Genomic DNA, 21,938 nt, shown 5'->3' with positions numbered 1-21,938 from the left:
CAAGAAGGGGAGCAGCTGCTGCTGCTCTTCCTCATTGCTTCCAGCACCATTCAGGATAGGACCTAGGCTTTGGCAGGAGATCTGTGCTAGATTTTGACCCAAATGATTATTTTGGAGATGGGAGCCTGGCCATCCCCATAAGAAGAACATAGGAGCACTCACATGGAACTTTCCCCACCGCTTCATACTTGGCACTTTCCTCCAGGACAAGGAGTGACTGCCTGCACCTCTGCGCTTAGCCAGCCCCTTCCCAGCAGCGCCCGGTGAAAGAACAAGAGGCAACGGGCACAAATGGGAACGGAGGACATTTCATCCCAAGATAACACTTTTTTACTGTGAGGGTGATTGACGACTGGAAAAAGACTGCCCAAAGAGGTTGTGGAGATATTAAAAATCTCAGGCCTGGGTGACCAGCTCCGGCAGGTTTCAACTACGCGACCTCCAGCAGTCTTCTCCAGCCTCAGCTACTCCACGGATCCGTAACAAAGGAGTGCTCTTCACACGATGGCTACTCCGCAATTCCCACCTCTCACCCCCACCACTTGCCAACAGCCCTACAGCTCCAGGTGGGGCTGAATGTCCCGCTCGAGGTCATGCAGTGTAGCAGCGCTGGAAACACACTAAGAAACCCTGATCCTCAGCCTTTTGCTGAACAAGAAAAAACAACAGTGGCTTCGCCTCTCCCCGTTCACCCAGCACACTCTTACATGGGGCAGGGGAAGGACGAGTGCCGTACAAAGCTGCTCCCGGGGCCCTCCCCCCTGCAGAGCACACTTCATCCTCGGGCCGGGATGTCCCGCGTCCCCGCAGTGCCGGTGCCGTGCGTGGTGCCGTGCCTGCCCTCTGAACTGAGAGCGTGCCCAAGGGACAGGGGCACATCCTGCACAGCTGGCAGTAGAACCTGGTAAGTCAGCGAAAGAAACATTTAAAGGAGACCGAAGAACACTATTTAAAACAGTATTTGGACATTACATTTTTATTATATAGCTTATAATTGCCATTATGATGATGGAGGCACAGTCTTAAAAGAAAAGGAAGTATGAGGCTACAGGTTTCTAGGTGTGAGGAAATGTAACAGCACTAAATCAACATTCCACACCAGCATTCATTTCTCCATTCCTCATACCAGAACTCAATAAAAAAGATTTTGTTTGAAACATTTCATTGGAAGTTGTAAGCAAAAAAAAATAAACATACTTTTTAATAAATAAAGATGCTTGCTTCTATTGTGTTTTGTCACCTTCACATTTTTTTTTTGTATAAAATTTTGAGTATCTACTCTTTTAAAAGTTTATTGGTAAGATTCAAAGAGCAATTTTTAAAGCCTTGAGCAGAGCATATGTACTTTGTTTTTTAAATAGAGCACAGGTTTTATAAATAATAGTTACAGAAAACAATACAATAGACAAACTAGTAATACAATTGCATTTGTAACTCTGTGTTTCCAAGTGATATTTTGGGTTTCTGAATCCAAACTGTTTCCAACATGAGTAACATATTTACATATCAAAACATTCACATTTGGGAAATTTAGCTCCCACTTTATTTCACTTGCATTGTACATTCAAACTGGAAGATTTTTGGTTCTTCAACATAAAGCACCTTTTATAGTATTTTAATCACAAGATGAACATTCTGTAAGTCAGTATCACACCCTTGGGGGGGGGGTGTTGGACAGGCAACCTGTTTTCAAAGATCTGGACTCTGAATTTCTTGATGAGCTACACAGTACTCAAACATACCATGTACTAAATTCAAGTTCAAAAGACAAATCTCAGACAGTTTTTCCTACAGAGGAAAACTGGATTAAAAGGGGCTTCCTGGGTCAGTAAGCCTGGACCGCTGCTGTTCTGGCATCACTTCATACTCCTCAGAAACACAACAGCGATCTGCTTTCCACCCATGCTTGCTCTAACAGAAACTGTTCCAGAACCCAACAGCTGCTCGAGTTGAAAAGCTCCATCTCAGTCCGTGCCCAGATTTATCACAGCCACCTCACACCCGCCTGCTCTTGGGCTAACGCTGATCCTGATCCGTAGGTACGTCCTCCTCCTACAGCTTGATCCTCTGGCTGTACTTACAAGCTGCCAGCCCGTTCCCTCTCAGCCAGCATTTTACTGTTCCTTATTCCCCAATAATCATCTCTGTGCCTCTTAAGGGTCCTGGTTTTGCAAAGTAGCCTTATTTTGATCTAACTGGATCAAATAACTGGGTTTCACAGAAAATGGAAGAGCCTAGAAAAACATGTCTACTGGAAAAAAGCTAGTGATAAAGCCAACACTCCACTGTAAACAGTCAACCTATGTACAGTTTGGATGACAAAAGGTCAAAGCGCTCTGAAAACATATTCGGAAATAATTTAACAAAGTCTTCATGACACATTATTTACCAGCCAGGAATTTAATCCTAAGTTACTCCTCTGTTTCCTGTGGTAAGAGCATGATGCCCATCATTGACGTGCCACGCCAGCACCTGCAGCGGTAAAACTCCCGTCTGAAAACACGCTAGGATCCGCCTTGTGTCTTCACAACTTAAGACCGCCCACGAGCACAATCCCGACGAAAATACGGAGAATATTCCCCTTTCATTTGCAGAATCTTGCCAAGAACAACACTGAGAATGAGCGTGGATAAACAGGGAAATGGAGATCTTTGGGAACAGTTTGCATTGTTGCAAAGCACTAAAACCTCATCACAATACAAACAGTTTTTAGGTAATATCTGCCTTGTAAAAACAGCTTTGTTGCTGAAAACAGAAAAACATCTTATGGAATGGCTTTACAGTAACATATCTCAGGATTTCTTAACACTACAATACATACATATAGCTATAATCTAATTTTAAAAAATATCTATATTCACGTAGAGATATTAAGAACCTAAATCCTGCAACAGAAATACTTTGTTTCTTAAACTAGCGGCAGCAACAAGTTATGTTGTTCTCCTCACAGCAGTGTAAGAAGTGTACTGATTTACTAACAGCATGTTCCATAGCACAGCTCTTCGGTTTCCGTACACTGGTATTTTCCTGGTAGTTCTCAGATAAAATGCAAAAGCTATTTACTTACAACTTTTTTTACACACATAATCCATGCGCTGACATCAGACTTCAAGTTAAAGACTAGAACATTACAGAGATCTCTTTATTGCACTCTGAAGTGAGTACTTCTCTACAAGCACAACCTGGAATTACACGTTTACACCACGGACTGTATCTCATCATGTAATTCAATATTATTCACCCCAGCAATCGCTTCCTACAGCCATCTCAGCAGAGAATTCAAAGAACAAGATTTGTTAAGTAAGAAACAGGTAGCAAGTTACAGGGTGATGACCACCTTTTTCTCACTGAGAATATTTTTAATATTAACAATTAAAATTTGCATTTTGATACTTCATTTCAGTAACAAATGAAGACTGTCTTAATTCACAAAGCCTGGATCTGAACATCCCAAGCAAAGGAGGTCTGGATCAATCTATGGAGTGGATTCTGGACCATTCCTGGTTTACAGACACTTACCTTCACAAGCAACTGATGTCAGTGCAGTATCTCACACATCATGAACCCTTTGATGGTGTTAGATATCTGCAAAGACTGAACTGCAAAGATTTTAAAGGCAGTCTGCGTGGCACTGGTCCAAACTACCCTGCTTCATTTAAGGAGTGCTGGTAGACCATTAGTGAGCACTACCTACGTTGTTGCCTTCTTAAAAGCGAAAAGTTCCCACTAATACCCATTCACATTGCATTCGGACGTTGCAGGAGTTTTTGGCTTAGGTGAGGCTGGGAACAAGCAAACCTCCCAACCTATTCCACCTTCCAGCAGGCGACCTTGGGAGTGTAGCGGGGCTCGGATGCACAGAGTTAAAAGTGGGTACGACGCTGGAAAGCAAACCCCAAACCTCTCAGTTACCTCTGCCCCGCAGGAATCCAGATCACAAACAGCGAGATGCTTTGAAGCTAGGAGTGTGAAAAGCTGGAACCAGGTGTTTTAAAAAGAAAAGGCGTTTGAGAGGAACCATTACTGGTAGAAGGCGGGCTATGGAAACGAGGGGTCCTGGAAGTTCTGAAGTAAGGCACATCTATCTGCAAATGCAGAACCTCCAGTATTTTTCCAGTATTTTGCAGATGCAGTAATTTGTAATTTTTTAACGCAGTACTAAACCTGGCAATGCACAAAGCAGTCTGTGATAAGGCTGGGAAAAAAGTTTCTGGTTCCTTAGTTTCCTTAACTGTATTCTGACATCTGGCCAAAAAAAAAGCTATACTGCAAGCTTCATGGAATGGTAACACAGGCCTGCATGTGAGCAATAACAGCCCCCGCACCATTTTTTTTGGTAAGTCTAGTTAAAAAAAAACCAACAAAGACCCTGGAAAGTCACTGGAAAACCAGCTTTCCACACTAAAAGTAGTACACCTGAAAAGACCTCCAGAAATGCTCAGTGCATACACAGACTTCTAGACAGCTGTTTTGGTTGGGTTTTTTTTTGCTTAGCAAGAGTGGGAGGGGAGGGGCGAGTCTTTCATAATGCCGTGTCATCATCCTCTCCAAAATCTCCCACCAAGAGTGAATGCTTGTCTGGTTCGTTAAGAACAACGCTGTTCACCGAGCGCTTGTCTGAGAAGAGAGAATTTATAGAGGCTCTACTGTAATTGATGATCCGATCCATTAAGCTCAGTTTAGGAGAGCCCGTCCCCATCTCATCAATTCCAATGCGGACACTGATTTCCGACGGGCTCTTGTGCCTCATTTGGCCACGGGCCCGGACCTCGAGTTTCTCAGAACTTGGTTTCTGGTACCTAAAAAAGGAAAAAACCAAAGATAACAATACATCTCAGGTTGGAGTAAGGTACACTGAAATACGGGAAGGAACTAGCCTACATGCTATGATCGTGCACAAGCCAGAGACATTCATCATTTGATGATAATTATACAGTGATGAAGTTTCAGATTTTGCAAGGCTACTATACAACCATAAGCTAACCCAGTGCTTTTTGGCCAGGGCTCTGAGGAACCGGTAAAGCTGACGTGCATCGCTCAGTATTTAACTGCTCCGGTGGGGCTGAGCATGTGCAAAACACTGGCAAAACGTATCTACTGAGAGCAGAACACTGTAGCCGTCACCTACCAGCTCTTCCACTCTCCTTCCAAAACCTCGTGTGGTAACAAAGGCTACAATTCCCACCACAAGGCTACGCTACCCCTAACACCATGGAGTAAGGGACAGTAACGCAGTGACAAACGCGGCAGCTTGGCTCACCGGCTGCAACAATCCTCAGTGCCAGCGCGCCGTGTACAGCTGCACGGTCCCAGAAGCCAGCGTGTCCCCACAAGATCGCACACAAACACACACAGGCCACTAAGGAATTTCCCATTCTGAACACACTTCTGATTTGTACATTTCACTTTAGAAGTGACACTATAAACACTACTGTCTGGAGTGCGTCGGACCAACCGACTCCTCAAGCAAGAGGAAAACCGAGTGCTGCTGAACACAGCCCTGCCTGATGGTCTTCAGAATTTGTCGGAGTCCCACACTTGGTTTTTTGCCACCAGAGAGAAAGACCCAAGCTTCAAATCCCCATTACAAAATGGTTCGTACTCACATCTTTAGCAGCAGAGAAGAAAGCACAACAGACACGGAGGAGGCAGCCATTGCTGCAGAGCCCATCCAGGGCTGCAAAACCAAACCGAGGGGCATGAAGGCACCTGGAAAACAGCGGTAGGTCACAGCAGGCGCACAGCATTTCATACATTAACACACACAATTCCACATGGACTGTCTAATCGTAGCTGTATTTCAATGTCAATAAATAGAATTTTAGTTCAGTGTTAAGTGACAAATATTTAACACACGACTATTTGTGTTGTACCTCTGCCAGAGCCTCCAGGTGGATACAGCTGGACACGTCACTTACGCAGCCCGACATTCAGAGGCAGGTATGTCTTGCCTGCCTTGCAGTAAACTGCCTGTTCACAGGATCGGGCTCATTCAATAAGCCTTTTATCTTAAAGTTATTTTGATGTGCTGAGCATATCTGTAATAGCCATAATGCAGGAGGAGGACAGGGCACATATACTGCTGCAACACCCCCAGGCATAGCACGGTGCGCTTACTGACAGTCAGAAATGCAGAAAATGGATACTCTTCCACACAACAGTAAATCACTGCCATCTTCTACTCGCTAAGCACGACCTTATTACTGCAGGGAACTGTTCACATACCAGCAGCTATTGGAACACCAATGAGATTATAAATTAGAGCGAAGACAAAGTTGATCCGGATCCTTTTCACAGTTTTCCTCGATAAATCTATGCTTGCTACCACATCCATCAAGTCATCCTGCAAGTTAAAATGTTTATTGGTGAGCTCAGAGAAAAAAAAGCGCATATACGTAGCATCATCATACTCCTATTTTAAAGCTAACACCACACCCTGGACATTACAGGCTGCACACAGTAAGCATTCTGCAGGCTGCTCTAGTCTGTCTGCACAGCCCAATCAATCAGCACCAATTCCATTTATTCCAGACGTCATCGCAATCCAAATGACGTGCACAGCTCTAGGCACTGACCACAATTCCTGTCAAGGTGGTGTTGACGTGTAGGAAGAAGCGACTGTAAGCTTGGAGGTACCGAAGTATAATTTGTTTGCCAAAGGTCAGGTTGCTTTCTCCTTTTCCCACTCCCAAACTTTAATTACCTCCACAATATACAGTACCCAGAAAATGGGGGAGTTTCCTTCATAGGATAATCATCACTACACTGAAACATGATGACGACAATCTCTTCTCTGCCCCAGTTCTCCGGGCTTATGAAGGTTGTACACCTCAGCAGCGGTCTGAATCATTCAAGACATCCTGGGCCTTCCGACCCCTCTCACCATCTCATTTTAATGAAGCACTCTTAATTTCTTACCCTAATTAGAACCACATCAGCTGCCTCAATGGCTACATCAGTACCCGTGCCGATAGCTATTCCCACATTTGCCATAGCAAGAGCTGGGGAGTCGTTGATACCGTCTCCAACCATGGCCACCCGCTTTCCTTCATCTTGTAGCTGTTTCACTTTGGCTACTTTGTGGGAGGGAAGAACCTCTGCGAACACTTTGGTGATGCCAACCTAAAGAGAGAGAGAAAGTACAAAGCTGTCTCACAGCTTTTCTACTAGCTAGCAAAGCTTCTGCTTTTAATGATGTGACTAGGAAGGCCGAGACCTATCGCTCGACCTAAGGACCAAACCCATCACAGTGTGAACAGAGCTCTGAATTCCAAGTTGAAGCTGCTGCTTCCATTCAAAAAGGCTCCTTTTGTTCCCCCTTTATTCTGAATTTAAATTACCATTTTTCACAACAGACTGGCTTTAAGCCAGCCACAAGCAGCATCAACATGACAAAACATACTTCCTGGAAGCGGCTGGTAGCAAGCTTCAAACGCGCAGGAGAACAGCTCACCTGAGAGGCGATAGATCTCGCCGTTTTGCTGTTGTCACCAGTCATCAGGACAACTTCTAATCCCATACTCTTCAAAGTATAGACTGCCAGCTCAGCTTCTGGTTTCACAGTATCAGCAATAGCTATCAAGCCGCAAAGCACCCCTAAAAGAACAGAAGGAAAGAATGAGTTTGTAATAAAGATCTTTATTGCTTTAAGAAAAAAAAAAAACTTGACTGTTTTTCCCCAGTAAGACCAATTCCAGAAGCGGTAGCATCGCCAGTAAAACACAGAATGAGAACAGCTATCAGGGCAGCAATGTCTGAGGAAACACAGAGCATGGACTGTCCAATAACAAATAAAATAATTCTTTTCTCTTCTTTCTTCCCCTTTGCTCTCTTTGAAGTCTTTGCTTTATTGTTCAACTCTCGAGTCCGCTAAGGCAGGCAGGAAGAGGTCTTTCTCATATGGAAGTGTTACAAAATGAGCTAATGATCTCTCTTCATCAGGTGTAACGGCTATGACATTGTTACTTATTACTTTCTATTTAAATAGTGACAAATCGACCCCTGAATAAAAAAACCAGCACAGCACTGAACTTACCATCAACAGCTGCCAGAACCGCTGTGCGACCTCTCTGCTCGTGTTCTGTCATGGCTTTGTCAACCTCATTTTTAACAAGGAGGCCGTTTCTGTTCATCCATTCCCGGTTCCCAATGAGAACAGAGTATTTCTGAGAGGTCACAGCAGCTGAAGGAAGAAAACACAATCCTACTGTAATACGAATAACTGGGAAGTTTCCCTCCAGCTAATCCTATCCAGGTTCTCCCAGTACGCGCTGGAATACCATTTACAGATAACCCAAGCAGAAAGTAGTTCTCAATACCTTCTGCCCTACCAACATTTCCATGTGTCCCTAACTAGACAGCCACCACGGCTTCTTCAGTCAGGGGTAGTTAAGCAGGTCAGTGGACCAAGAATCACAGGTCACAAAGACAGTGAAGAACCAAGTCCCTCCCTCAGTGCTTCCAATAGGTATCTCACAGCCCCATCGAGTTGAACGATCTAACAACGAGCTGTTCTTGATTGGAGAAGTGTGCACACACACATAATTTTGGCTAGCAAATGGTAACTTGGGATGAAGCAAAGTAAAAACAGAGCTGCAAGACAATTCCTGTATGATTTTCCAGCCCCATATTCAACATGTAACTTCAAACTGTATTTAATCAAAGTGACCTGACTGATGTGCGAGCACGACATAAACCAATGACTTCACATCTGCCTTGATGATTCTCCAGGGCAGAAAGAAGTGACCTCATTCTTATGGATCCTAAAGACACAAAAGCAAAAATTATCCCTTTCATTCTATAAATCAGAGTTAGCTTACTTGGTAGTTCAGCATCAATAATGGAAGCAGGCTGTACCAATCTGTCCATACTTTCCTCAATTTTCACAAGTGTCACATTTTTCATATTGTTTTCTTCAACCATCTTATTTTTCCTGTAGAGTAGTCCTTCAATATTGGTGACTTTACAACTAATGCCGCAGCCTGGAACTACCTGAAAATCTGTACATGTCCCAAGGGTTTCCGAGTCCAGCTCCTAAAGAAAAAGGATGCAAGCAGAGAAAAATTTAAAATATATAAAAGCATGCCACATTGTCCTGGTTTCAGCTGGGACACAGTTAATTTTCTTCTTGATAGCCAGTGCAGCGCTGTGTTTTGGATTTGGTATGAGAGTAAATGTTGATAGCACACGGATGGGTTTAGTTGTTGTTAGGTAATTTTATACCAAGTCAAGGGCTTTTCAGCTTCTCAGACCCTGCCAGCCAGAAGGCTGGAGGGGCACAAGAAATTGGGAAGGGGACACGGCCAGGACAGCTGGCCTGAACTAGCCATAGGATACTCCATACCATAGAACATTATGTTGAGTGTATAAACCAGGGGGAGCTGGCCAGGGCCGGCCGATCGCTGCTCGGGGACTGGCTGGGCACCGGTCAGCGGGCGGTGAGCAATTGTATCATGCATCACTTGGGTTTTTTCCCTTTGGATTTTATTCCTCTCCCCTTCTCCCTCCTTTCCATTACAACCGTTATTAGTTTTTACTTTATTTCACATCAGTTATTAAATTCTTATGTCAACCCATGAGTTTTACCTTTTCCCCGCTCCCTCCTCCCCATCCCGCTGTGTGGGCTGGGGGCAGGGAGCGAGTTGGCAGCTGCACGGTGCTTCGCTATTAGCTGCTGGCTGAGGTTAGACCACGAGATGCATTTACAAACCTCACGAAATAAAGTGCAGCCACACTAACTCTACCAGGAACAGAGAAACATCAACCATGAAAACTTAAGCTGGAGTATCCAGCACACCTAATACAGGATTAAGCGATTTATGTGGCTCCTCAACTTTCAGCTTTCCCGACTGGATACACCAATTACTTTTTAAATAACACAAGACTATTCATACATATTAAGTACTGCAGGAGAGGTTCCTCCATAACACAAGCTACACTTTTCCTGTACAACTATCTTACCTTTTTGCAGTATTTTGTTATTGCTACTCCAAGAGGATGCTCGCTATTACTCTCTGCGGTCCCCACTATCGCCAGCATTTTATTGTGTGGTAGTTGGTTACTCTCCACTAGAAACTTCACCTGCATCACTTCGGGAGTCCCATGAGTAATAGTACCCGTTTTGTCAAATACGACCACCTTTACCTGCAACAAACCAGGAAGACTTCATTCAGTAAAAAAGCTTTAAGGTGTAGCTGCCTCAGAAAACCACCCAGTTCAACCCAATTCACTAACGATCCGTCACTTACCGACACACACCGAAGCACACGTAATTACCTACTAGGGCAGCCAGCGGTAAAACGCCACCAGCACCACCCTGGTAGCAACCTCCTGCGTTTCCTACCTTGTGTGCCATCTCCAGCGGCTCGCCTCCTTTGATCAGGATGCCGTTCTGGGCTCCCACTCCAGTGCCGACCATCACCGCTGTCGGGGTGGCTAATCCCAGAGAACAGGGGCACGCAATGCACAGCACTGTGATAGAGGCTTGGAAAGCAAAGCGGATTACCACTTCAGCTGCAGAAATGCTCTTATTGTAACCCTAGTGACAGAAGTTTATTTCAGTTATAGAAGAAATCAAACAGTAGAAACAACATATTCAACTACATGTTGCCTTTGATGTTAAAAAAAAAAAATAAAATAATCGGCAAGTATATAAGCTAAAATACTTAATACTAAGTAGTAAAGCACAGGCAAATCATGGTAAAGGTAAGATTAATGACAAAGATAATGACTAGTTAACTAAGTTCTGTTCTATACTGCCTATACCCACAATCTGTCTTATTTACAGGACATTTTCCCAAGTAAGGTACCACGTGCTATGGTAACTTCTGTATGCTGTCAAGCAATAAAAGATACTCTATCAACAATATTACGCCACAATGTAATAAAAGATACTCTATCAACGACAAATACAGCAACAAAGGATTTGAAGATTGCCTTCCTGGAAGCTAATAAATTCTACAGAAACTGTCATTAACTAGGAAACCTGTGACCTAAAGCAACCCTAAGGTACAAGTTAGGATCCTGATCCTCTGCTTGCATCTGCAATGAAGATTAATTCCACTGATTTCAAAGATGAATTTACACCGAGCTATGCTAACAAAACTAGATGCAGAAGTGGAGCTTGTGACACAAGGGACTTCTCTTCCCCACAAAGGAGGAACAGAAAGCGGGCAATTTTGACATTTAGTATCCACTGCTTTTAATTAACTTTTTCGTTTTAAGTACTAATTTTTAGGAGTTGATGAATTGCTGCAGATTCTCTTTAAGTATAAACCTAGGAGTGGTAAGTATAAATATAAAAGTGTTAAAAAAAGCAATATGAAAAATATAACAAGAACAATAATATAATATCTACAGTCAGCAACTGCCTGCAAGGATAATTCAGGTAAAGGCAATGATCGCAGTCTAACAGACTTGTAGGCTAACTCTTTTTTACCTATTTCAGAAGGTGTTTAAGGAGACTTACTTACCAGAAAGTATTTTTCTACTATTTCAAAATCCACAAATCCAATTACAATCCAGACAAAAAGGGTAGCCACAGAGACAGCCACAATAAAAGGAACGAAGCAGCCACTAAGTTTGTCTGCAAATTGCTGGATAGGAGCCTAGGAAGGAAAAACATCAGCTCAGGCAACATCATGCTTACTGTCTTGCACGCCTTCAGACAGAGACATAATCATAGCTTCTGTTTGCAGCACATTTGGCATACCACACTTTATAATTATGTATTTGCTTAATAAGACGACGAGACTTGGAACAGCAGACCATATCAAAGTCCTTATTCACCAAGATACTTCATTATGCAACTGCAATGCAAGCCTAAATAATCTTAACCACTCTTTAAACGATTTGATGTGCTGATGCCTAAATGATAAGATGAAACCCAAATGCTTAATTTGATAATACTCTACCTTTGAGGTCTGGGCCTCCTCCACAAGTTTAACAATCTGGGAAAGAGTTGTATCAGCTCCGACATGGGTTGCCGAAATCAGCAGTGATCCATTCTGATTAATCGAACCTGCAATAACTGTATTGCCAGGTTTTTTAGTCACAGGCATTGCTTCACCTAAGGAAAGGTCAAGGACAGATACTAAGGTATATTTCGGCAACATTATAGCAGCTACCAACTCCTAACATGCAGTTAGAAGACTGAGGAGAACATCAGTTAACTCCTCTTCTTCAGATTTGTTTAAAGGAAAAGAAAAACATTTTTACAGTAGCAAAAAGCAAGTGCTCACCTGTGATAAGAGATTCATCTACCATAGAGTGTCCTTCAATAACACGACCGTCCACTGGGAATTTGCCTCCTGGGATCACTCTGACAATGTCACCTCGTTGAACCAGCTCCACATCGACTTGCTCTTCACTAGAACAAAGTAGTGTTGTTAATAAGAGGCTGTTACAACTGAAGTTTCCCAGGCAAAAGCAGCTGTCACTACACACAAAACATCATCCCACTGGTTGACATCATTAATGTATACAGAAATGGTCAGAAGAAAGCCCTTTATAATGAGCACTACGATTACTTTATCATCATTTTATTTACTTTCCAGTTGAGCAAATCAACTAATTTTCTTAGTTCAGCAAAAGTTAGCAATATTCCAGTAATACAAATCACAGCAGCGTTAATTTTCTGCATTTTAACATTTATATCTGGCAAATCTGCCAGCAAATCTGCAGTTATTTGCTTCATATTTCTATAGAATGGTAACATTTGTCTGTTAATTATGCGTATTAACAACAAAAAAGGAAAAAACAGAGAAAAACGACAAAGCAAGATACCTTAAAAGAACGTTATCAGGGCCCAAGGTAACAATAGTAGCTTCAGTAGCTTGTAATGAAATTAGTCTTGCCAGCGCTTCTGATGTTTTACCCTAGAATAATAATTTTTATATTTTTCTGACTATGCTATTGAAAAAAAATGGCTGGGTAAATGACAACTGCGTATGTTGCAATTTACCCTATTAAGAAAACACTTTCTGCAAACAGATTATATTAAGTAATTTCACATTTTAATAGTTTGGTTACTGAACATTATTTTGCAACAAAGGTTAAAAGAACCTAACAAAGCTTTTGTTTGAAAGATACACAACATTCCGAAACGGCACCTATTTGCCTTACCTTCGCAACATGCTCCAGCCACCGGCCCAGGGAGATGAACACGAACAGCATAGGAGGTGTGTCGAAGAACGTTACGGGGTTTACTTTTGCTTTCTCAGCCATTGCAACTAGAAGGATAACAAATGAGTAGACGAACGCAATGGAGGTTGCCAAAACAATGAGCACATCCATATTCGCAGTTCTGTGCTTCAGAGCTCTGTACGCCTGTATGTAGAAGTGCCAGCCTCCAAATATCTGCAACGAGAGCGTCCGTCGCGTTTTATACACGTGTCTGTAACACGCCACAGCGGTGTTACTGTCAGAGAGGGAGACGCCGGTTTTATTTGCCTTCTCTGCCTTCCCCACCTCTTCCCCAACAAAATCCCAGCTCTAGTCAAGGGCTGGGATCGCTACCGCAGTACTCTCCGGTGTTCCCGGCCCCACACAGGTCCACCAGCTCCTCCCCGTGCTCGCCAGCCAGGCAGGCTGCCTCCGATGCTGCCCAGCACCCCTACGCCCACTCAGCACGGTCCACAGCGCCCTCAAACACATTTTCGATCAGCAGAATTAGAGTCGCTTTTCAAATTTAATTTCTTCATCACCTCCCATTTTGAGTGTTTAAGCCCAACAAACCAGGAGTTGTCATCTTCCCACTTACCTGTACAGGGACACAGAGTAAAAACGATAGAAAATTCATAACAGAGAGTCCTGGCAGGAGCTGGTGTTCCAGGACCATCGAGGAGTGAAGGGCCTCCATTTCCTCGCTGCTCATGTTGTGATGTGCACGAGCATCTGAAAGCTGACTGTCCATAACCATCATGTAAATCATCAGCCCCATGACAGGAATGCAGAAAACGAGACTCACAACAAACGACCTTTTCCACCTCAGATTTGGAAAAAAAAAAAAAGAAAAAAAGAAAAAACACACAACTGTTTTGCAGTCTAGTGCTAATAAGTCTGCACAGTCACAAAAAAATTAATCCTAACTTTACTGTTGATGGAAGCAGAAGAATCGAGATGTTTATAAAATCTAAATATGTTCAGGAATACTTACTGCCTTATCTCCTGTTTGTGATCTAGATGACTAGCAGATCTATCTTTTTTGACTAACGAAGTAGTGAAACCCAAATCCTAAAGAAAAAAGCATAACAATAAAGAGAACAGCCAATTTTTAAGGACACTTTGGTCTCATATAAAGTTATTGCCAGATGACTGATGGTGCCAGCCTTACATATGATTTACTTCATTAACATTTCTGATTTGACTATCACTATTTTTCAGTGCAAAGAGAGAAAAGCAATTTGACGTAGAAACCAATCTGTCTAGAACATTAAAATGCTATTCTAAGATGTGGCTTTCCAAGGTGGTTACTCCTGAAGCATGGAAGTGGAGAAATCGAGGGAGAAAGCCAAGAAACTTATTTCACCTCTCTCCTGCTACAGCACCCATGGATGTGCTTCATTTTTCGACAAACACATAGCTGGTATCTTCAACTCTACCACAGCCTGGCTCTCCTAGTATTTCTACTTAAAACCTTAGACCAAGTCAGGATAGAGCATTGCTTTTGAGAACATAGTATCTGCAGAAACCTGCGTTAAGAGATAGCAGAGGGAGGAAGAGACACAGATATTTCCCTTTAATAGTCTTGCCTTCTGTTTCTGGGGTATGTAACTCTTCAAAGGACACTGGACATTTTACAAGACTCGGTGCCTTCATGACACTTACCTTTATTACTTGTATAACATCTCGAGGACCTATAACCTCAGGATCGTACTTAACATGTGCTTTGTTGGTTGCAAGAGCTACTGAGCAGTATAAAACACCGTTAGTCTTCATGAGGGTGGATTCTATTTTGTGTACACAAGAAGCGCAAGTCATTCCTCTCACCTGTAAAACAAAGGCTCACTCCTGTTACCAAAACCACAGGTTATGCACCTTAAAAAGTAGGAAAAGAAAAAGCATTTATGACTATCCTGAATTGCTTATTGCGTATTTCTGGGGTTTAAAGCAGTGAGATGGAGCTCTCTAGTTAAGGATGACAGCACTACAGAGGAAGCATAGCAGAGAGACGAGGTTATTAAGCTCTGCTAAACCTCTGCTGGCTCGTCGGGCTCAGAGCTGGGGTGCATTGTGCTAGATTCACCTACAAACAAAAAAAAAAAAAAAAAGGAAATTCCTGCAATTGGCAAAGTAAACAAAAAACTCACAGGAATATTCCTCCAACTTAAGTGTAGTAGTGAGCCAGCACAGTTTGTACGGCATGATACAGTTTGTGATACATACTTGGTGTAGTCTTAAACTTTGTTTTTTGTAAATTGAGCTCTATTATGTGATGAACACTTTTAGGAAGTGGATGCTTACACAAACACATTCAATAGATAAAAGTAATAAAGACAGGGGTGGCTGGTTTTAATTACTAGCTTACAACAAGTTCCAGAATTCCATCTCCTTCCCCACAGTTTTCCATCACGGTAGCTCCAAATCCCAGTTCCCGTATGAGCTCTGCAATAGCTGAAGGATGTATGACAGCAGGATTATACCTTACTTCTGCCTTTCCTGCCATTAGGGCAACAAGTATTGAATGTATTCCTAGAAAACAAAAATGTGAATGGCAGATCACGTTTGAGTGGAACACTGCGTTTATGGTAACCTGATGGCACAATAGCAATTTATTGAAATTGAGAAAGCTACCGTATTGTAGGTGCATATAAAAAGTCATCATTTTTGGAAGATACAAACAACATTGCAACAACAGCACCTAAGTGTAGATGTGACAGATGAAAGTATTACTCCATGCGTTGCATGCTTTTAACAGTCTCATTACAGATGGTCAAACTATGCTATATGACCTGTTTTTACTCTAAAAAAGTTCTTCTGAAATACAGTTTTGCCTATTTTTTTGATCTGCGTTAACCATTTCCAAAAGCCTTTTCTTCAAGGGACAACACCACCCATGAGAAAGGGCAGATCTACCAACGTGCAATCCTACTGTACGTTAAGTGAAAAGGATTTCTGTTAACCCATTTTCTAGGATGAAAAAAATTAAATTCCAGGTTAACCTGGAACACATCCACTTTCATTACAGTAATTAAACAGTCTACATTAATGACTCTTTATTACATCATGGTCATGCAGCTATTTGTTCCTGCAAATATAACCATCACGCTGACAGAAGGTAGAGATAGCTGTCCTGACTCGCCGAGCTAAGGTTAACTTACGTGTCTTTAATCCATATAAACGCTGTCCCTCTCTAACAGCTCCCTTCCCAACGCAGGCACATATGCTTCTGCGTTTAAGTTGCAGGCCTGGGCACATCCCTCCCATAGAAAAAGATTATTTTTAGTTTCTAAAGGATCTGAATTTGATCCTTAAATTCTCTCTGGAGCACTCCAGCTCCTGCTTTTGCAAAGGCAGCCTCTGGCCACACATCCACAAACCAGCAAGAACAACACTGTTTGCATCCTATGAGCAAACAGTGAGTAGACTATGATCCCACCCATGAAACGCACCAGCAACGGTACTTCCCTTGACAGCCCACTCATTAAAAATGCTGCACAAAAGCTAGATGGATTATTTAAAAGAAACACAAATTTAAGAGATAACACTGACATCCAGCTTACCGTCTTCTCTTCTCAAATTTCTCTCTATGTTGGCTACACACGAGGCACACGTCATTCCTGTGACTTGGACGTAGCACTTTGATATAGTCTTTGTCTCTTGCCCAGCAAGGTGGGCTGGTGACACTGCGGGGGGGAGCTCGGTCCCATGAGACTCCAGCTGCGCTTCGGGCCAGGGCTGCCCCACGGCCACAGGCAGCTCTGCCTTCGCTGAAAAGGAGATGGCAAGTCACGACACTGTGAACGGCCACTGCAGTGCCACAGATACACGCTGCTGGAAATGTAGACCAAAACCCAGTAATTGTATAAGCCTTGTCAACCAGGCTCATCCATCCGTCTGTCAACTAAGAGTCAGCAACAGAGACCAAGACAAAGGGTTGGGCCACTGATCAACTCACTGACTGTTTTGATACTATTTTTCCTTTTGCCTTTCTGCATTATCTTTTCTCTATTGTACACCCTTTGCCCTCTTCCATAGGTTGTAAGCTAAACCTCTGCATTGCAACCTGGGTTTTACACACACTTTTACTGACTTTCCCTGGGGCACAAAGCTGAATTTGTAAGTGCGTGCCCGTTTCGTAAGCAAAGTCAGCAGGGTTTTGACCTTAGAGAAGCGCTCTCAAGCTACAGACAACTGCTCCTTACAGCAATTCAGGAGATGTTTATGCAGGAACAGTACGAAAGGAATTAGAAGGGAGCACCTGACCACTTCTATTATGTTGCCAAATAATAGCTCATGTACTGTATTTTTCAAAATTTAATCTTACTGAATCAAGAAATGGAGTTGCCGGGACAGCTGACACTAACTGCCCCAAGGGATATTCCGCATCATACGATGTCATGCTCACAACAGAGGCTGAGGGAGGCAGGAGGAAAGGGGGGATATGTTTGGAGTGACAGCATTTGTCTTCCCAAGTGACTGTTATGCATGATGAAACCCTGCTTTCCTCGACATCTGTCTGCCGATGTGAAGTAATGAATTAATTGCTTGTTTTGCTTGCACATGCAACTTTTTCTTTACCTATTAAAGCACCTTTGTATCAATCCACAAGTTCTCACTCTTTTACCTTTCTCTTCCCCATCGCACCATGGGGGGGGACAGCAAGTGGCTGGGTGGCCTTCAGCCACCTACCAGGGTTATGTCACGACAGCATTGTTTTAACTTCCTCAGTTATATCCACACTCTTCAGATTCTTGTCACTCCTCAGTCATGCCTGAACCTGGCTAAATATCCCTTCACTAGGTGCTTCGCAGGAGCCACGTCTGTGATAATTTGCTACGGAAGAAACTTCAGCACAGCATCCTGCAGCATTCTTCACTGCTAGCAAAGCTCTGGCTCCATATTCATGCCATGACTACTACACAGTAGCAAAGTGGAGCACCATTCAAACATCAGTATTTACCTGACATATTTCAATTATTTTTAATTCATCTGATGTATTAAAGGAACCGCATGTATATTTAATTATTTCATTGACAGCGAAGATATAAAGCTCTCTTGGCAAGTATATGTCAACTGCTACATTTCATCTCAGGTGGTACCAAATCCTAAACAGAACCGTACAATCCTGTTAAATTTAGAAGCTTAATATGTCATTACCTGATAAAGACGCATCAAATCCCATATCCTCTATTGAGGATAGCAAGTCTTCTGGGCTTGTTTGCAGAGGGTCATATTCTATAGTCCCATTACGATTTGTGAGAGAGACGTGAACAGACCTCACACCTGCCTTTTGGGCTATCACTCCCTCAACAGACTGCACACAGGAGTTGCAAGTCATTCCCTCAATGTTTATCACAACAACTTGAGTAAGTGGCTGGCCAGCATCCTTCAAAGCTGGATGAGGAGACTTCAGCGGAGACACCAGGGTAGGGAAAAGAGTTACATTTTCATATTCATCGGGAAGGCTGACTTTAAATGTCTCTGGAGATACTGCCTCTATGGCTCTTCTCAGGACTTCAACGCTAATTAAGTTTGGGTTATAGTTTATAGTTGCAGATTTCTTCTCTAATGAGACAACTACACTTGTTACTGATGGAAGTGCTGATATGGCGCTCTGAATATTGAGGACACACGAACTGCAGTGCATCCCATCAACTCTGAAGGCAACTGTCTTTGTCTCATTCACATTCGAGTTGTGTTTCAGTGCTGACTCGGAGCCTTTGGTCTGAGCATTCCTCAACCTCTCCAGGTCGACAGCACTGAGCTTGAGGGGTCTAGGCTGCTTTTTGAAAGCTGCTGTGAAACCTGCCGCTTCAATTTGATGTTTTATTTCTTCTGCTGTGATTAGATGAGGCTGGTAGACAACAACAGCTTCCTGATTGTCCAAGGACACTGAAAATTAATCAATAAAAATACGTGTGCATTACTGCCCTAAGCATAATAAGCACGCTGCTTATTATGTCGCTAAGAGCAACAGGTCTTGTCAAAGCTTTCCAAGAACACTTTAAATGGTCAGAAATGTAACTGCAATGCCAAGGAGATTTAGTTGGTTTGGTAAATATCAAACAATTTAGCTCTTCCACCATTTTTTGTCCAGCACTACGACAATTTTCAACTCCTCTTTTCCCCAATTTTTTGCCTTCCCCAGGACTTTCACAAATGGCATCACCATTTCTTACTAAATGTATCCTTTTATCAGGGGTCTGTGGCAATACATTTATGCCAAAGCTATTTTTATTATACAGATAATTTTGTCTTGCCTTTTAGATACAATCACATATAAGCTAACATTAATTTCAAATTGAACAGAAAATATAAACTAATAATAATTACAAAACAAACAAACAAGACATCTAGTAAAATTATGGAGCATGACTACTCCAGGCTCCCTACCAAAATATTACATAGCAATCACTGAACACTGTCATGCATAACAGCAACAGCCTCACCACAATTTGGGCCAAATTAAACACGTAACCAAATACCTGGTACTGCAAAGAGTAACTGTCACACTAAGCTGTCAAATCTAAACCCAAGAAACCTTCACAATGCCATCAAAGAACAGCACGGTCAGCTTCAATTTACACAAAAATACACTACGGTTTTACCTTTAATCCGCTGAATTCCTTGCAATTTGCCGATTTTCCCCTCAATGGTGCTGGTGCAGGAATGACAGGTCATCCCGTCTACTTTCAGGCGCAGCACAACATTGCTCGCATGAGACCAGCTGGAATCTTCACAAGTTCCAGGCGTTACCTCTGGTGCAGAGAGACTCAACTCTACTCCTGGGACCATTTGGCTAATCTGCTTGCCATTGACAATGGAAGAAATGAAAGTCACCACTGCGATTTTTTGATCGGAGGACATTTTAACATCCACGATACCTTTGTTCTTTCGTAGCGTACTACAAATCTGTTTAGACGTTAGAGCTGACTGAGTAGGAATTGTAAGAAAAATAGTGTCAGGTAAAACAGGTTGTGGGTTTGAATCAGCTAATGTAGCATCAAATCCCATGTCATATATTGCTTCCTGCAGCGTTGCTGGAGTCTGCAATTTTGAGTCATAAATGATGACTGCATTCTTATCCTCTAGAGATACCTTGCAAGGGAAAAAAACACAACCAAAACAATTTAGCAAAATGCAATACTAAGAGATGAGATGAGAATTAATACCCTGCATGAAACTAGAAACAGCTTTTACTTGCATATATTAGTAATACCTGTCCAGTATAATTTTGTCTATCACTACTCACCTTGAAGAATAAAGCCACAGCAACAGCCACCATAAAGTATCTTGTGCTCATCTGTACCACATGGCTAGAAAAAGCAGATTTCCCCACCGAACCCCCAAGTTTCAGGACCCTTTGCAAGTCTGGCCACTTTTACTTATGATGTCCAGACAGCGTCAACGCAGTTAATGAAACTTCCAGACCCAAACTCTCTTAAATTATGACTAACACAATTCAACCCTGAAAGCAAAACAGCCCACGGAAACACTGCTAATCACATGTACAATTCTGCAGTTAGCAGTAATTACCCTTAGGCTACAAGGATGGAAGAAAACACTCTGAAAAAACCCACAGATTTAAGTAGCAGTGAAAGGAGTCCAGTATTTCTAGGCATCTTAGGCACAGGCTGTTAACTTGCTACGAGCAATAAAGCTCATCAGACTTCATGGAACAAATTCACTTTCAAAATTTGACATATGAGAAACATTAAAGCCACTGGTTTTCCTCTTTTTTTCCATTTTGGTGATTCAGAGATGTCCTGATTTGGTACTAGCCTTTCACCTCAAATGCTACAAATACCCTCAATTTAATTTGCTCCCAACTGATGATATATCAAACACAATTATTGCAGTTTCCAAAAGGGAAGCCAGGATGCCTGCCAGAGGCCCAGCACGTTATCACTCAATTCTATCTTTGCTCTGGGCAAAGTTACAACCTGAAGACCACAGTCATGATTAAATTAGAACATTTAAATCATGTTAAGAACAACCTTTCTTCATTTTTATTCCGATTATGGGCTTTGGCATAATTAGGAACATGGACATTTATTGGTTTCATTGCAGTTGGAGGCAAAATAACCTAAATGCAGCTCTATGTGTCTGTATCACTCACCTAGCATGCATCTCCCTTACCGACCTAATTCGGAATTCTGAACAAAACCCTCTGTCACCATTCTCAGAGGTTTTCTGAAACAAATGATCTGGCTAAACTGAAGTTCTGATGCTGTAATGACGATAACTACTAAATAAGACCTCAAAGCTTCTTATAGTCCTGTTCTATGCAGACTAGGTTCTTGCCAAGAGTAGTTTTAGAAGTGGTATTCAGCTTTGGAATATTTACCTTAAAAACTAAATACAAACTCTTAATACTGTCCTTTTAAAAACCTGCTTCGTTCCTTACGTAAAATATGCTATGGGATGCACACTGTCTTCAATCAAATTAAAGTATGAATCTCTACTCCTTCTCCTGGCACAAGTCATCTGTATATTCTCAGAAATTAGCTGAAAAAATAAAAATGCAAGGCTGACGAGATTAAATCTTTTGCTAGAACAAGCCAGAAAGGCAGGGTTCTTAAGTCAGGTTATTTTGGGATATTATTTCACAGGCTGCTTTTAGCCTTCGTTTGACGTCACACCTGCAGATACCTAGTGAGCTATCTGACCGTATCACGCCACAGATGTTAACGGCGGCATCCCTGTTTCTGAAGCGGTCTGTCCGGTGAGCCAGGGTTCTGGGGCGAGGGCGTGGATAGCCTTGCATCACGTTAAAG

The 21,938-nt window shown here is 42.4% G+C and overlaps 1 protein-coding gene across 2 annotated transcripts in view; it reads right to left on the bottom strand.

Moving 5' to 3' along the window:
- Window positions 1–947: 947 nt before the first annotated feature.
- The window catches only part of ATP7A (ATPase copper transporting alpha), a 30,848-nt gene continuing 9,857 nt past the window's right edge, over window positions 948–21,938 (bottom strand). Inside the window, exons 3-23 of one of the 2 annotated variants that reach the window (XM_055727373.1) lie at window positions 19,770–20,259; window positions 18,319–19,053; window positions 16,722–16,928; window positions 15,527–15,690; window positions 14,827–14,988; window positions 14,156–14,232; window positions 13,760–13,985; window positions 13,123–13,356; window positions 12,784–12,875; window positions 12,240–12,367; window positions 11,913–12,067; window positions 11,472–11,606; window positions 10,343–10,537; window positions 9,961–10,143; window positions 8,820–9,033; window positions 8,036–8,182; window positions 7,454–7,596; window positions 6,919–7,122; window positions 6,226–6,343; window positions 5,607–5,709; window positions 948–4,799 (exon numbers count right to left, since the gene is read on the bottom strand). In XM_055727373.1, the coding sequence (XP_055583348.1) occupies window positions 4,523–4,799; window positions 5,607–5,709; window positions 6,226–6,343; window positions 6,919–7,122; window positions 7,454–7,596; window positions 8,036–8,182; window positions 8,820–9,033; window positions 9,961–10,143; window positions 10,343–10,537; window positions 11,472–11,606; window positions 11,913–12,067; window positions 12,240–12,367; window positions 12,784–12,875; window positions 13,123–13,356; window positions 13,760–13,985; window positions 14,156–14,232; window positions 14,827–14,988; window positions 15,527–15,690; window positions 16,722–16,928; window positions 18,319–19,053; window positions 19,770–20,259 (4,389 nt within the window). In that variant the 3' untranslated portion in view covers window positions 948–4,522. The remainder of the gene's footprint in view (window positions 4,800–5,606; window positions 5,710–6,225; window positions 6,344–6,918; window positions 7,123–7,453; window positions 7,597–8,035; window positions 8,183–8,819; window positions 9,034–9,960; window positions 10,144–10,342; window positions 10,538–11,471; window positions 11,607–11,912; window positions 12,068–12,239; window positions 12,368–12,783; window positions 12,876–13,122; window positions 13,357–13,759; window positions 13,986–14,155; window positions 14,233–14,826; window positions 14,989–15,526; window positions 15,691–16,721; window positions 16,929–18,318; window positions 19,054–19,769; window positions 20,260–21,938) is intronic. The other variant, XM_055727374.1, reaches the window with a different exon arrangement.

This window comes from Falco cherrug, chromosome 15 (assembly GCF_023634085.1).
Source record: "Falco cherrug isolate bFalChe1 chromosome 15, bFalChe1.pri, whole genome shotgun sequence".
Classification (NCBI taxonomy): domain Eukaryota; kingdom Metazoa; phylum Chordata; class Aves; order Falconiformes; family Falconidae; genus Falco; species Falco cherrug.
This window is presented reverse-complemented; position numbering and strand designations above follow the sequence as displayed.